This window comes from Mesoplodon mirus (assembly GCF_964341445.2).
Source record: "Mesoplodon mirus genome assembly, chromosome: 8".
Taxonomy (NCBI): Eukaryota; Metazoa; Chordata; class Mammalia; order Artiodactyla; family Ziphiidae; genus Mesoplodon; species Mesoplodon mirus.
Genome location: NC_138984.1, coordinates 29,006,889 through 29,023,311, shown reverse-complemented (window position 1 = coordinate 29,023,311; position 16,423 = coordinate 29,006,889). Strand labels below are relative to the sequence as shown.

The 16,423-nt window shown below is 39.9% G+C and overlaps 1 protein-coding gene across 2 annotated transcripts in view; it reads left to right on the top strand.

Annotated features, from left to right (window-relative positions):
- CCNYL1 (cyclin Y like 1) overlaps nt 1–16,423 on the top strand; it is a 35,218-nt gene that overhangs the window by 13,311 nt on the left and 5,484 nt on the right. The window contains exons 4-8 of one of the 2 annotated variants that reach the window (XM_082631088.1): nt 4,002–4,102; nt 8,264–8,299; nt 10,484–10,535; nt 11,505–11,624; nt 16,089–16,255. In XM_082631088.1, coding sequence (XP_082487214.1) covers nt 4,002–4,102; nt 8,264–8,299; nt 10,484–10,535; nt 11,505–11,624; nt 16,089–16,255 — 476 coding nt within the window. The remainder of the gene's footprint in view (nt 1–4,001; nt 4,103–8,263; nt 8,300–10,483; nt 10,536–11,504; nt 11,625–16,088; nt 16,256–16,423) is intronic. The other variant, XM_082631089.1, reaches the window with a different exon arrangement.

Genomic DNA, 16,423 nt, shown 5'->3' with positions numbered 1-16,423 from the left:
TTTTCTTTTTGTCCTGCTTCCTGGAGATTTCCTTGACTATGCTCTAATCCTTCTATTGAATATATTGTTTTGTCTACCTTATTTTCAATTTATAGAGTTCTGTTATATCCTGTCATTCTTTTTTACACTGATGCAATTTCAAGTTTTCATTTGCTCCTGAGTTTTATCACTCCCATCAATTCCTTCTTCCTGTTTTTTTTTTTTTTTTTTTAAGCATCCTTATATTTTATTTTATTTATTTTTTGGCTGCATTGGGTCTTGGTTTCTGCGTGCAGGCTTTCTCTAGTTGCGGTGAGCTAGAGCTACTCTTTGTTGCCGTGCGTGGGCTTCTCATTGTGGTGGCTTCTCTTGTTGTGGAGCACAGGCTCTAGGGTGTGCGGGCTTCGGTAGCTGTGGCTCATGGGCTCTAGAGCGCAGGCTCAGTAGTTGTGGCGCACGGGCTTAGTTGCTCTGTGGTATGTGGGATCTTCCTGGGCCAGGGCTTGAACCCATGTCCCCTGCATTGGCAGGCGGATTCTTAACCACTGCGCCACCAGGGAAGTCCCATTCCTTCTTCCTGTTTTGATCTCTTACTTGTTGGGGGCTTCCCTCAAACGTGTGATGGTCCCTGGCTGGCTGTTAAGATCTAATTGGAAGCATCACTTGGACAACTCGTTAACTGATGGGCCTCACTACAAGGATTTGGGGACCACGCCTCTGAACTCTGAGCCTGCCTTGGGTTCTGTAAGACAAACTGGTTTTCTTGTTCCTGTCTTAGTCACTCTCTGTAGGTACCAAGGTTGTGCTCCCTCTGTTCTACCATGTCAGTTACCACTCCTTTATCTAGTCTTTTCACCTTTCAAACATTAAAAATCATCTGCTGTTTATCCTGTCTTATGTATAGCCTTTTTAAAAAATGCCTTTAATTCTAATGAGATGATATCTCTGAAAGAAGGGGGAGAGGAAATAGATTTGTGGTCAAACTTAGATTTATTCTTTGAATATAGGTTCTAAGTTCGAAGTTTTAATTCAATATAATTAACGGTATTAATTCAGACAATATTTTTGATTATACCTATAATTAGAATATTATACTTTTCTACTAAGGCCTTGAGTATGAATTCTATTCAAACCACTCACCCTACCACATTGTCCATTAATGTGCAACATAGATGGAGTATTACAAATTTTTCAGTTAAAGTCATTGATTCTTAATAAACATATCCAAAACTTGTGAAGAGGGGGAGGAAAAAAGTGAACGTCAGCTTTATTCTTTTAATGGGTTAAAATCAGAGGCAGTAGGCACAATGGGAAGAGTCACTGGGTGCGGGCAGGATTTCAACAGGTACTTGACCTTTAATGATAAGTTTTGGGGGTTGTTACTGACTAGCCTCCTAGGTATGATTATCTTCTAGTCTTCACCATTAAACCTGAAGTCTACCAAGCAACCTTTCCCCTTGTAAAGATTGTAAAAGTCCATCTATTCTGTCCTTAATGCTGAATGAAGATAAATACTCTTCTTCAGTGACCAATTGAAATAATACCTATGAACATTAAACTGTCAGTAGTGTTTTTTGCTACTTGACTTTTTTTTGTATTTGCATTTTATACCCTTATCTGTGTCAGTATAGTTTATTGAGGTTGTGAGCCAGCAATGGTAAGGCTTTAATCATAAAGGACAGTTATCTTAAATTTTCAAGCAAGATGAGAGGAAAGTAATCTGCTGGCAGCTAATATATCTAGGCTTTGCTCAGAGGCTTCAATTCTGCCATCCTTTAGTGACTACTAGATGCTGGAAAGCTTGAATAGTTTCAGGAGTAGGCCTGTGGAAGTGTTTCTTTTGTAAGATCGAGCCAGTAGTTGCTGATACATTAAATGAGCCCCTATAGGACTATAGGACTATAGACCACATCTAATTAAAATTTTTTAATGTTTTAGCACTAATATTTCCAAAGACAAATCAATATACATTCATAATAGAAAAAAAAATTTTAATAGAGGAAAACAGGAAAAATAGCACCCAGAGCTCTACCAACTAGTCTATATTTTGGTACTTTCCTTACTATTTTTATTCCCCTCATATATATAGATTTTTGGTCAGAATTGACTTTTCTTACGTGTAGTGTATGTCATATTATACCCTAATAGTAGTGACCTTAAAAGATAACCTGCTTCATTTAGAATCAAAGTATTTGAATGAGTGAATTTTCATTTTCCATGCTGTGTCTGTTTTTTGAGATTCTAAAATTACACATTAACCAAATAGCTTAAGGGCCATATCAGAGTTTTAGTTTAAAACATTTCTAGCTTGAAGGAGAAATTAGTCTTCCAAATAGTGATACTTTTCAAATATGTCACATCTAGAACTTTTTGTTAATAAGGAATAAGTGGCTTTGCATAAAGCATCTGAAACAAGCAAAATGGTGTTTTATATACCATTTGGATATTTCTGATTATTGGATACTGGCAATTTTTATTTAAATACTCTGTATTTTAAAAAGCATCAACTAGATTTTCTCCCTGCCTCACCTTTAATGTATTTGTGGAGGACACCGATGGGAGGGTGTGACAGCATGGTGAAAACTATTTTATATTAGTAGGAGGAAGGAAGGCTCATCTGAATTAGTAAACAAACAAAAACTAAAAACAAAACCCAGCTTTAAAATTGTTTGTATTCTGTGGTATTAAAGAATGCTACTGTTCCTTCCAGTTGCTTTCAGTGATTGGAATTTGGTTATTGGCCTTACTTTAAGGAAGAGAATTGTCCTAACGTAGTTTAGGCCATTTTAGTATTTGACTATTGCCGTGTTCATGGGCTCTTCACAAATAAATGGATACTTCTAAAGTGTTTTAAAGATAGTTCATTCTCTAGAAGGTCTCAAAAATTTCTTTGTCACCTACCCAATACCACTGCAGATAAATTCTCACGAATTTGTATTTTTAGTAAGATTTACCTTCCAGTTGTAACTGATCTTAAATAATTTCTCAAACACTTGTTGAATCCTAATTTGTCCCAGATTCTATGCTCACTAGCTGGAGGTAGGAGAAGAATCTGCCTAACCTGGAGAAGCTTGTTTACTTAAGAGGGTGGTACTATGCAGGCAGCTGAGACCATGGAACAGTTGGTAAATTAGATGTGTGAGTGTGCAGAAAGTGAGAAGTTTTGTGGTGTGCCTGCTGGCAAAGGGATCCTAGAGGAAGATGGGGTCAAGCTTGCTGGGACAGGAGGAAGAAAAAGGCATTGCAGGCAGAGAGCAGCATGGGTGAGGCAGGAGTGTCAAATAACACGTAGAACAGAATTAGTACAATTTTGAAATGAATGGAGAGTATTCTCTGAGGTTCTCACATGAGTAATGTAATGGCAGTCTTACTTAAACATGAAGTGAGAAGTTAAATTCTCCGAGTTGTTTTATCCGTTTTTTTGGATGCGAGGGAATCTTTAAGCAGTACCTTTTTGTCCTCCAGATAAGGAAATTGAGGCCCAGAGAAACTAATGGCCCCCGGCTTTTTAGTGATAGAGCAGCCCTGGCATGCCCAGCCTCTGATTCGAAAACGTTTGTTTCGTCACACTGTCTCCTGAACTAATACATTTATTACTGGTGTTCATTTACTGCAGTGAAATGCTCCTACGTCGGTATTATATAAAGCATTATGTTTTATTGTAGTAAATGAATAGAAATAGGAAATCTCAGCTGCATTTCATTGCTTAAGGAAAAAACCCTGAAATCTTATTCTGAACTTTTTACATTATTATAAAGGTAATTTATAATAGGTGCTTGCCAGGTTTGATTATAGGTACTATATCAAGGCAGCATTTTATAACCCATTTCTCAAAGCTCATCTGTGGAAGTCAGAGTATAGAGGCTTCCCATAGAGCTGCACATGATATCACACTCAGACAGTTCATGGAGGGTAAGAAAAATCTTAATGCTTTATCGTTTGACATTTTAACCAAGGAAAAGAACACACTTTTATAGGTTTAACTTACTGTGACATTTTCTTCTATTTCCCTTCCCCTTCAGGTATCTCCAGGGCAGCTTACTAAAAAGTATAGCTCATGCTCAACAATATTTCTAGATGACAGCACAGTCAGCCAGCCTAATCTTAGAACCACAATAAAATGGTGAGTACAACTAGGTTGCCAAGGGCTGAGTGACAGACCCCCTTATCGCTAAAAGCATCCTAGCCATACATAATTTCATTCATTTGAATTGTCCTTTTCAGTGATCAGGTTAAAAAACTGGTGTCAACTATATATTGATTTCAAGGACCTAAATATGAATTTTCAGTTTCCATTTTAATCTTAGAGTGCATGATAGAAGGGAAAGCCAGTTAGCAAATAAGAAATCCCAGAAAAAGTATAAACCTTTCTTTGACGCATTTCTGTTGTTAAGACATTGTTGACCATAATGAGAAAGAGAGGTACTTTTTATTGGCTATTTCTAGAAAAAATTATTTCTTTATGAGCTGTAGTCCTAAAACAATGTATACTACTTTGGAAGCTACTCTTAGAAGAAGGAACAGGGCTTCCCTGGTGGCGCAGTGGTTGAGAGTCTGCCTGCTAATGCAGGGGACACGGGTTCGAGCCCTGGTCTGGGAAGATCCCACATGCCGCGGAGCGGCTGGGCCCGTGAGCCACGGCTACTGAGCCTGCGCGTCTGGAGCCTGTGCTCCAGCAACAAAAGAGGCCTTGATAGTGAGAGGCCCGCGCACTGCGATGAAGAGTGACCCCCCGCTTGCCACAACTAGAGAAAGCCCTCGCACAGAAGTGAAGAACCAACATAGCCAAAAATAAAAAATAAATAAACAAATGTGGGTTTAAAAAAATACATATTTAAAAAAAAAAAAAAAAAAAAAAAAAAGAAGAAGGAACAGATTGTCCCCTACTGGCACCAAAGTGAATCTGCATTTAAATTTAATTGGATTTTTTCAGATTTATCCCACTGTGCATTTTTTTTCCTGCACTATTTCTGTATGAAATTTTACTTCTCCTTCCTGTCCCCCAAAGAGGGGGAAAATATATCAAACCAGTCTTCAGAAATACACACTCAAGCTTAATATCTTTGTAGATGAAATTTGTTCAACTGAGGTTTTAACTTAATAGATAGATTTAATTTTTGTTTATATATATAAATATATCTCCAACACACAACTGTATCAATCACAGCAGAGAACAATAAAAGAGATGAGGTTTCGGAAACATGGCTGTGGTCAGGCTTATACTTAAGAAGACACGAACAGTGTCATGATGACGAAAACTATTCCTTAATTTCTGGGAGCACCTCATAGTCCACAATTGGAGACGCACTTTCAAAACACCCTAATGGGGCTTCCCTGGTGGCGCAGTGGTTGAGAGTCTGCCTGCTGATGCAGGGGACACGGGTTCGTGCCCCGGTCCGGGAAGATCCCACATGCCGAGGAGCAACATGAGCCACATGTTGCAGCAGGCCCGTGAGCCACAACTACTGAGCCTGCGTGTCTGGAGCCCGTGCTCCGCAACAAGAGAGGCCGCGATAGTGACAGGCCCACGCACCGCGATGAAGAGTGGCCCCCACCTCCCACAACTAGAGAAAGCCCTCGCACAGAAATGAAGACCCAACACAGCAAAAATTAATTAATTAATAAAAACACCCTAATGATGAACCTTTCAAGTTTATTTAAGAGAAAAAAACCAAACGGGATGCAGAGCTTCTTGCCTCCTCCCTCGCGGTTGTCCACGAAACATTAACATCTCCTTAGGATATGAATGTTGATCTTCCAGAACACAGTTTGGGAAATGCTATTTGAAAATATTAATATCCTTATCCTTAATTTTATTTTTCGTCTTAAGTTTATAAGCTAATTATATTTTTAATTGGTTTTTAATGTGCCAGCTTTTTTTTAGCTATTTAAATTATCAGTAACTTCTACTTTAATTAAAGACAGCAAGTTCACAGTCATAATAATGTAACTTTCCTCTCTTGCTTACAATAATAGTTGTAGTCAAATCATGTTTCAGCAAAAACTGAGCCCCAGCTCTCTCTAAAGTCCTGAGTTTGGGCACTTATCACATAATCACTGAATGTTTTTATTCAGCCAAGACACTGAATCTGTGGGTACAAAAACCACTCTACTTTGGCTAGAGTCACAGCTTCTTTTGAATTCAAAAGAGTCTGATGTCCAGTATATAATTCAAAAGTACTTTGAAGATTAACTTTTCTCAGGGACTTCCCTGGTGGTGTAGTGGCTAAGAATCCACCTGCCAACACAGGGTACACAGGTTCGAGCCCTGGTCTGGGAAGATCCCACATGCTGCAGAGCAATTAAACCCGTGCGCCACAACTACTGAAGCCCATGTGCCTAGAGCCCGTGCTCCGCAACGAGAAGCCACCACAATGAGAAGCCCACTCAGCGCAATGAAGAGCAGCCCCTGCTCGCGGCAACTAGAGAAAGCCTGCACGCAGCAACAAAGACCCCACGCGGCCAAAAATAAATAAAATTAAATAAAGTTAAAAAAAAAAAAAAAGATTAACCTTGCTCAAGTAGGTTTCATCCTTTTTTTTTTCCAACCTAGTCTAATTTTTGGAAGTACAGTAAATTTTAATTTGCTCTCATTAAGTTTTAAAAATGATCATTCATCACATTCATTATTGGTGAAATAAAGGTTTACTGAGAAAATTAATAGGGCCAGTTGGCTTTTAGGAATGATTTTGAAAATGTTTATCATGGGGTTAGTTTTCAGTGGGGTAGTTGTTCTCAGTGGGGTAGGTGAGCCTTATTAGAACCACTTATGCAACTTTTCAAGATATATGTTTCTGGATGCACAAAGTCCACCCGCCTGCCCCCGCCTCCAAGACACAGTGTCTGCCTGTCTGTCTGTCTGTCTCTCTCTCTCTCTCTCACCCACGCACATACACCTTTTGACAGGATGGGAAATGATGTGAAGCATGATTTTATGGACAGAAGCATCCCGAGTGATTCTCTGATCTTAACCCTAACTCATTCATTGCTAAACTTTGCTGCACACTGCAGTCATCTGGGGATCTTTAAAAACAATCCTGATGCCCAAGTCATACCCAGTGCCGGTTAAATCAGAACATCTTGAAGCAGAAGCCAGGCAGTTTTTAAAGCTTCTCAGATGATCCCAGTGTGCAGCTGAGCTTGGGAGCCACTATTTGGTTAGAGGGCAGGAGAAAGAGAACTGCTTCTGATAATTGGTGGGACCTTGGGTGAGTCAGTTTTAAGCCTTGGTTCCCTTATCTGTAAAATGGGTTGTTTAATTAAATGTCATCTACGGTTCAGTGGTCCTTTCCATCATAAAACTTCTAATTCTGTGATTTTAAAGTCAATTTGAAGATGAAACTTTGAAGCACTATAGAAGTATCCATCTTTGATGCTAACAAGGTTACAGGCCTTTACACAAGTGCTAAGATGCTATAGACCTATTATAAAATTCAGATTTGCCTTCCCTCAATTAGTTTGAGTTTCATTTTAGACACTGAGAACAAAGGGGAGCATATAACTTAACCAGAGAACCCCTTTGTTGCCTAATATACAACATCTGTGAATAACTTAGGAATATAGTAACTTAAAAAAGAGTACCTAAGGACTTGTATCTATCTGTTCATTAATACTTTATTTAAAATAATTTGGAAATACCTGTCATTAATAGTATACTGTGTAGTAGTATGCTGTATTATTAGCACTGCTTATTTCAGGATAGCTAGACCTATCATCAGTTTTGTGGCTATAAAATTTTGCTATTAAATTTTCTAATAATTATGTAAAAGTGATTTTAAGTCATTTTGGTATAGAGCACTTTTATTATTTACTTTTAGGGAAATAATGGAAAACGGATGGGTAGGTGGATAGCAAACTAATTCAACTGAAATGCAGGGGCTAACAGACCACACACACACACACACACACACACACACACACATACAAACTACTATATGGCTTAAATTTAAGCATGTGTCTAGATAGATATAACTTGTACAGGACAGAAGGTTTTGTGAGTAGAAGGACAAATGACAGGGGAAATATGTAATAATTTATATATTATAATAACCAAAACATGCCTTCTAACAGCATATCTAGCATTTTGGGTCTCCTAATTTTGCTAAAAGCCGAAGAACCTAAAACAAGGGGGAAAGCACCCAAGTGGTACTGTTCTGAATTAGAGGATTTCAGGGCCACTGGGCCTCTGGAAGGTCTTCCCTCCTTGCTAACCCGTTTTTAAAAATGTCTTCAGGCCTGATATGATAAAAATCAGTTATTACAATGTATTTTTTTCCCTCCACAGTGTGACCTTAGCAATATATTACCACATAAAGAACAGGTGAGCTCTTTTAAAACCTATCTTGTTATTCCAGCTAATTAATTTACTAGGTATCAAGTTTAGTGTTAGGTAATAACTATAGACGTTACTGGCATAAGCTTTTATTATTAGAGTGCTTTTATTACAATATTGAAGTGAATCATTTATTTTTATCTTAGGACTCTTAATTCTTAAGTTACTGAGCATCCCAAAGAGTATTTGTTTATATGGGTTATATTGATAATTTACTGTATTAGAAATTGAAATTGAGAATTAAAAAAATTAAATCCATTGTATGTTAAAACAGGGTTTTCCTTAGCACTATGGAAATTTTGAGCTAGATAATGCTTTGTTGTGGGGTGTTGTCCTGTGTGTTATAGGATATATAGTAGCACCCTTGGCCTCTACTCACTAGATACCCGTAGCACCTTCTTCCCTCCACATTACGACAACCAAAATTGTCTCCAGCCATGGCCAGAAGTCCCCTGGGGGATGAAATCACCCGATTGGGAACCCCAGTGTTTAACATAAGTCATTTTTTTTAATGAAAAATAACTATTTTCCACAACAAAAAATGTTGAGAGAAAAGTATCTCCTTAATAGAAGACAGCTGATTCTCATATCTTTCTGTCTTCAGTCATTTGTTTTGAAGAAACAATATGAAGATCCAGCCACGTGCAGATATATAGTTGGAAAAAGGTGTATTTTTAAAGCCTTCAGATAATTTGGTATATTCTTTGATACTGTACCAAAAGTCTGCATGTGCTACTTTCTTAAATTAGTTAAAATGGAATTCTAAATCATATCAATGAACTTGTAGTAAATACTGTGTTAAATTAATACCCATTGATCTGTCATGCATACTGAGTAGATCTTTTTACCTGTACGTGACTTTAATATTATACATTGGTCATTTGGAAAGTATTGGTTCACATTTCTTTAGACAGTGTCAAAAACTCACTTTTGTTAGTATCACCACCAATCTTACCAGAAAAATCTTTTAAGTATTGAGAAGTTGTCAAGTTCACAATAGAAGGTACAAGTTTTCCAAAAATCCTGATATTTTTAGCTTGATGACTTGAATTTTATCATTGGCCACAAATAACTTTAGAGTTATTTTCCTTGAAGTGACAGGCTCACTTTGTTCATTCTTGAAAGAATGACTGTCAGTTGTACATTCAGATAACGATGGTGTTCGATGAAAAAAGTGTTTCAAATAAAGATGTTCTATGAAAAAAATGACTTACCACTAAGTCACAAGTGCTTTTCCTTAACGCAGCCATATTTCAGTGTGTAAAAGTGCTCAACGCATGCTTTCCACTTATCCAGAATATTAAAAAGAAGGACCAAGGTTTAAGAACACTATTAATTTTTACTCTTTTATCAAGAATATTCTTAAAGCAGAGTTTTAACTGCAAGTGGCAGTGAATAATTGAATGACTTCTAGTTCAGTTTGGTACCACTGCCTTGATTCATGCTCAGTAACCAGCAGTTTTACCCACTTTTGCTTTTATACATCCATAGCAAATGTCACACAATGTCAAAGGCAGGTAGTGTCTTAGTATTCTTATAAAAGCAGTTTTGACCTCTTGGGCCTCCTGAAGAGGGGATAGGGGAGAATCCCAGAGGCCTGCAGACCACATTTAGAGAACCGCTGTTTAAATGAGCACAATGTATTAGTGTGGTGAAAGTTTAAATAAAAAGCCTGGTTTCTTTTAAAACAAAAAGACAATTACATTTTTAACTCAAACTATTTAAAAGAGACAGGAAGAAATACACAATAAGAATATAAAGGACTAAAGAGAAAAAAACGGGGAAAAAACATGACTCTCATACTTACATTCACTGAAGTTAGAAGAATTTATTGCCCACCACCACTGCTTTATAAAATGTTCTTGCATATTCCAATGTGAGGTTAGAGGAGTGAAAATATATTGGCTTACTAGCATTGCCTGTTAGGGAGGGTCAGTGCTTATAAAGGCAACTCTGGCTGGTTGTTGTAGAAAAGATTTCACAGAGCTTGATGTGCTGAGTAAAATAGGTCAGGAAACCTTTCTAAGGGTGGAATCCAGGAGAAGAATTTAGAAAACTGTTTGCTTTGTTGAAGGTTAAGCTTCCTCTACCCCTCTCTCTACTCCTAGCAGATATTTTACTAAGATAGTAACTCCTGAATTAACTTTTTAAATGCACATTCTTATTTTATAGAGATGCAGATAGATCCTTGGATATTTTTGATGAGAGATCACATCCACTCACAGTAAGTGTCAGTTTTATTGAAGTTGTGTTTTTCTCTTATACAGTTGTGTTTATTTCATGCTGATTTGCTTTGAAATTAATTACTAGAAGAAAATTACTTCCTCCAGTTCGAAGTCAAATTCATCATCCTTTAAGTCTTCTTCCCCACGCCATGTTGTGTCTAGTCATTTTACCGAAGGCATGTTGTATAAGGGGTTGATGGATAAGAACCGAGTTGCACTTTGTATGAATAGTGAGCAGGTAAGTAAACATACCCAAGTAACAGAAAATATCTTTTTAAAGGATGATTTTCCATAGCATCAAACAATATAAATATTTTTTTAAAACCTAATATGATAAGACCTCTAAGAAGAAAATTAGAAAACTGTTTAAATTTTAAACCAATTAAAATGACAAAGTTTTAACCTTCACTCCTTCGGGTGCTCTGTAGCCACATGTGGCTGGTGACTGCTGTATAGGACAGCACATTCTTAGAGCCTTATGGTTACAGGACACTGGAAATGTGTTTTCAAAGTTAATTACAGAAAAGTATGACATATGGTGATCAGCAAGACTTTTGAACCTAAAAATATTGGGTTGGCCCAAAAGTTTGCTTGGTTAGTGAATATATTGTTCAATAAAATTCTTGGTGAAAATGAAAACTGTGTCTTTTATTTTTACTTAAAACCAATTGAACTTTTTGGCCAACCCAATAGTTTACATTTGGTTAGAATTCTGTGGGGAGGAAGGTGGAAATACATAAATTTTCTGAGGTTGTGCCTGTATTTTTCTTTAATGAATGGTGGTGAGTATTGGATCTCTGTGGTATTTTAGGATCCCATTGTTTATATTTAAAAGACTACAAGACATGTCACCCAATCAAAATTCTTTTAAGGGGCACGTGGGCCCAAGTGTGAAGACTGCTATCTTAAGGGTACTTTTAAGTATTTTTCTTCAATGGATACTTATATTGCATTTTTTCTCCTTTCAGCGAGAAAAGTTTCCAGAGGAATACTTTAAGCATGATCCTGAACACAAATTCATTTACAAATTCGTTCGTACACTTTTTAGTGCCGCACAACTAACTGCTGAATGTGCAATAGTAACTTTGGTAAGATATTTTTTCTTTCATAAAGCGCCTGTAGAAATTTCTGTCTTGTACACATGGTATGGTCCTGTTTTTCCCAAATGAAAGTAGGTTCCTGAAATGATCATTAGAACTTTATTAAGAGAAACCTATCAAAAGAAAGTAAAGTATACACATTTGAGCTTTAATAATCATTGTGATTTAAAATGTTGCCACTGCTTTTCTCATCACAAAACAATTGCTATTAAAGGCAGCAGGAGAGATTTCTGGTTTCTCCTTCCACACCTCAGGACACACATGCACGCGCAGTGCACACACACACACACACACACAGACGACGCATGCTGTGGTGGTAGGGTGGGGTGACAACTGAACTATCTGGTCCACAGGCAGAAACAGGTTCCGTGTAGTTTGAAGCTGAGTCCCAGACTGTACTGCCTAGGCAGTTCTGATGTGTGTCCTGATTGAGAACTACTGCCCTCAATTCTCTGTTCCTTGGATAATGGTGTTAACCATCCCTAATGTCCTCTTTTTGCCTGCATGTGAAGTTGCCCAGGATTAGGGTGCCAGTAGTACTTCAAAAGGCTTTACTCTAGTTAGCTTGCTAAGCTACAGCTGTGTAAGGACCTTTTTGTCATCCATTCTGAATTCCTATGGTAAGCTTTTATCATTTGAATAATAAATCATATTCAAGTGAGAGGTAGTTGGGACTGTTTTACTCCTCCCTGTAGCAAACCTGTAGGGGGAAAGTCAGCTGCATGGTCTGCAGGGAAGGAATACCTAGGCCACTCACTGCCTGCTCCTATCAAGGCAGAAGTTAGGAGAGGAGGCTTGTCCTTTTGAAAAGAGACCCCTCAGTGGGTACTGGATCAGACACAGGCCTTTTCTTGGAGCTACAGGCCACTTGGAGTGCTTAGCACATGCTTGAGAGAGACAGGAATTGTGCTTGCATATGGAGAGCTAGGAAATGCAGGAAGGAGAGCATTTGGGTTGGAAGAGGGGCATTTCTTTGTAGCCAAGTTAAGCTTGATGTACCTGCTTGACAGCAGAATGGCAGTGTCTAGTAATCATTTGAATATATGGGATTGGAGCATGAATCTGAGCTAGAGGGAGGGAATTAAGTGTAGCTGTTCAAATGCAGAGAAAGTATGTAAAATTAAAAGTGGGTGGGCTTCCCTGGTGGCGCAGTGGTTGAGAGTCCGCCTGCCAATGCAGGGGACGCGGGTTCGTGCCCCGGTCCAGGAAGATCCCAAATGCCACGGAGCGGCTGGGCGCGTGAGCCATGGCCGCTGAGCCTGCACGTCCGGAGCCTGTGCTCCGCAACGGGAGAGGCCACAACAGTGAGAGGCCCGCGTACCACAAAAAAAAAAAAAAAAAAAAAAAAAAGTGAGTAGAAGATAGATCTGTAGGGACTATCAGCACTTAAGGGACAAATCCCCAGAGGAGTGGCTACAGTGGTAGGAAACCCAGCAGAAAATCATAAGAGACACCAGGAGAGGTTCAAGAAGGAGAATGTGGTCCAAACACTAAATGCTACCAAGAAGTTGCTCATGTCATAAATACCCATCGAATACCTACTCTGTGTCACTTTTCTACATGTAGCGGGTGGAGGAGAGAATAGGTTGGATAAATAAAGTTTTTGCCTTTATGGAGCAAGTGTGGAAGACATAATTTTTTTTTTAATTGGAGTACAATTGATTTACAGTGTTGTGTTAGTTTCAGGTGTATAGCAAACTATAATTTTTTTTAATGAGTATTTTTTATTTTTATTTATTTATTTATTTATTTATTTTTTGCGGTACGCGGGCCTCTCACCGTTGTGGCCTCTCCCGCTGCGGAGCACAGGCTCCGGACGCGCAGGCTCAGCAGCCATGGCTCACGGGCCCAGCCGCTCCGCGGCATGTGGGATCCTCCCAGACCGGGGCACAAACCCACGTCCCCTGCATCGGCAGGCGGACTCTCAACCACTGCGCCACCAGGGAAGCCCCAATGAGTATTTTTTAAAAGATGACTATTTCAAGTAGTGGTAAAAACCATGAAGAGAAAGCAAGGTAAAGGGATAAAGCGATTAGAGGGGCTTCCTAGAAAGATCAGGAAGAGCCTCTCTGAAGACGTGATGTTTGAACCCAGCACCTGGCTGAACTGAGGAAGATCAGGAACGCTGGCATTACGGGCAGAGGGGACGAGGGCAAGGCTCTGAGACAGGAACATGCTGTGTGTTCAAGGAAAAGCAAGGTAGCCACTGTGATCAGAGTAGGGAATGAGGGAAAGAACATAGGTGATGAGGTCACAGAAGGACAATGCCGTACCTCACAGGGCCTCGTAACTTGCAGGCCACGGGAAGAAGGTATTTGTTTGATGGGAAACCTCTGGCAGATCTGGAGCAGCCGCATCAAGTACTCTTAATTTAAGAGGCTCTCCTGGCTGCTTTGGGGAGAACAGACTGTACTCTGTTGGGAGGCAGAGTGGAGGCAGAGAAGTTAGGCAGTGGCAGCGATACAAGTCAGAAGTGACAGAAAAGCGGTCAGGGTACCAGTGAAGGTAGAGATAACAAGAAGTTCTAACAGATGGGAGCAGGATAACTCAAGTGCAGGTTTTTGGTCCCAGCGACTGGGCGTGTGGCAGTGCTCTTGCAGTATGAGGGAAGGCCTGGGAGGTGGAGCTCTGGGATGAAGAGCTCTGGGTTGTTTGTGTGAAGGCACCGGCGACCATGGCAAGAGTAGTCCCTGTAGAGTGGTAGCGGCAGGAGGCTGACCGAAGTGGGTTAAGGAGAGGACGGGAGATGAGGACGCCACCTGGGGGCAGTGGGGGACAGGCTGGGGACGTGTAAGCATTCACACTGGAGGAAGCCTCTGACAGAGAGGGAGAAGTTGTTCAAAAAGAGACTAACTGTGTGAACAGTGTTCTGCAGAAGTGAGATGGGATCAGCTTCATTCATAGAAGCGTTAGCTTCAGTGAAAAGAAAGAGATCTCGCTTCCTCCGAGACGGGAGGGCAAGTGGGATAAATGAATATCAGCACGTGTACCAAGTTTGCCAGTATAAAGGTGAGAGGAAGTTGAGAGATTGCCAGTGTTATTTCAGCACCTCTGATTAGTCCCATAAAGTAGAGAGTTGAACCTTGTGGGGAGAGTTGTTCTTAGGGTACTAGAGAGTGCTGAGTTCTCTGGGGAATGGGAGCAGAATTTCACTAAGAACATATAATCTCAATACCCATGTTTGAAAACACAGTAGAGTTTGGAGGGCATTGGCGAATCTGAGCTGTCGATCTGATAACCCTTCAGAGAGTAAACATACTCTTTAAAACTGGACATTTTTCTTTTTGTCAAATGGCATATATACTCTTCTGCAGAGGTAACAACAAATCATAGCTTACCTCTATAATCTTTACTCAGCTGTTAACTCCATCCAGTTCTTTGTAGGATAGACATTTGATACATGTAAAAGAAACCATGAAATCATCTCACAAACTGGCAGGTTTAGAGGAGCCCCAGGGCTACAGACACAGGCATCTCTTCCCACCTTAAAACCAGAAGAATGACTAAGCTGCAGATTATGTAAGACAGAAATGAATAATGAAATGATAATGGAGATGTGAAAAATAGGGGATATGAAAAGGACTACCCTTTGTATGCATGTGTGTTCCTTAAAAAGGCACTAAAATACGGGAATACTTGACAGTTGTAAAGCCCCTTTGTACTGCCTGTCCTGCTGTGCCGCACAGCAGCCACTGGGAGGCTCTCTTGACCACCAGTTTTTATCTTCAAGTTCATGCCACAAAAGGATTGGTTACTCCGAAGAGAAGATAAAGATGTGCTCAGTCTTACCAGAATTTTACACACTCAAGCATTATGTAAAATCGCCGTGCAACCACCACCAGTCTGGTAGGTACATTGCACGTGGTAGGCACTCAAGCATTTACTGAACAGTTGAAATCGACACTGGGCTGTATGTGCTGCCCTTTACAAGTGGGTAGGTGATAATACAGTGCGTGTCTTTAGAATGCCCTTTGCTGAGATGTCCTTTCATTCCTGTGACCAAAATTGGGTTGGAAATTCACACGGGCAGCGTAGAAATACCAGACTAACAGAAATATCTGACTTACAACTGTGACCTGGCCTCTGGCCTTGGCTTGGCTGAGCAAAGTCTTTGTAGAACCTAGGAATAAAAGGCATGTCAAAAAGAGTTGAAATCTGGGCTTCCCTGGTGGTGCAGTGGTTGAGAGTCCGCCTGCCGATGCAGGGGACATGGGATCAAGCCCTGGTCCGGGAGGATCCCGCATGCCGTGGAGAGGCTAAGCCCGTGAGCCATGGCCGCTGAGCCTGCGCGTCCGGAGCCTGTGCTCCGCAACGAGAGAGGCCACAACAGTGAGAGCCCCACGTACCGAAAAAAAAAAAAAAAAAAAAGAGTTGAAATCTGTCATTCCTAACAGTTCTTATCACAGCGCTTAAACTGAACTAAAATCAAAGATCAGTACTCTACTTTTGCAGGTTTACTTAGAAAGGCTTTTAACTTATGCTGAGATCGACATTTGCCCCACTAACTGGAAAAGAATTGTTTTGGGAGCCATTCTTCTTGCCTCCAAGGTTTGGGACGATCAGGCTGTATGGAATGTGGACTACTGCCAGATCCTCAAGGACATTACAGTTGAGGACATGTGAGTTTGTAAGGTTATGGTGAACTTTCTAACCGTTTTCCAATACCTCATTTGCTCCCATAAAGTTTACATTTTAAGAAATGTTACATTGTGCAGAGAGCTGAAATAGACCTAAACTTACAGACTTCTTTCTATCTAGCTGTAGTATAACAACTTGTGTTTCCCCTC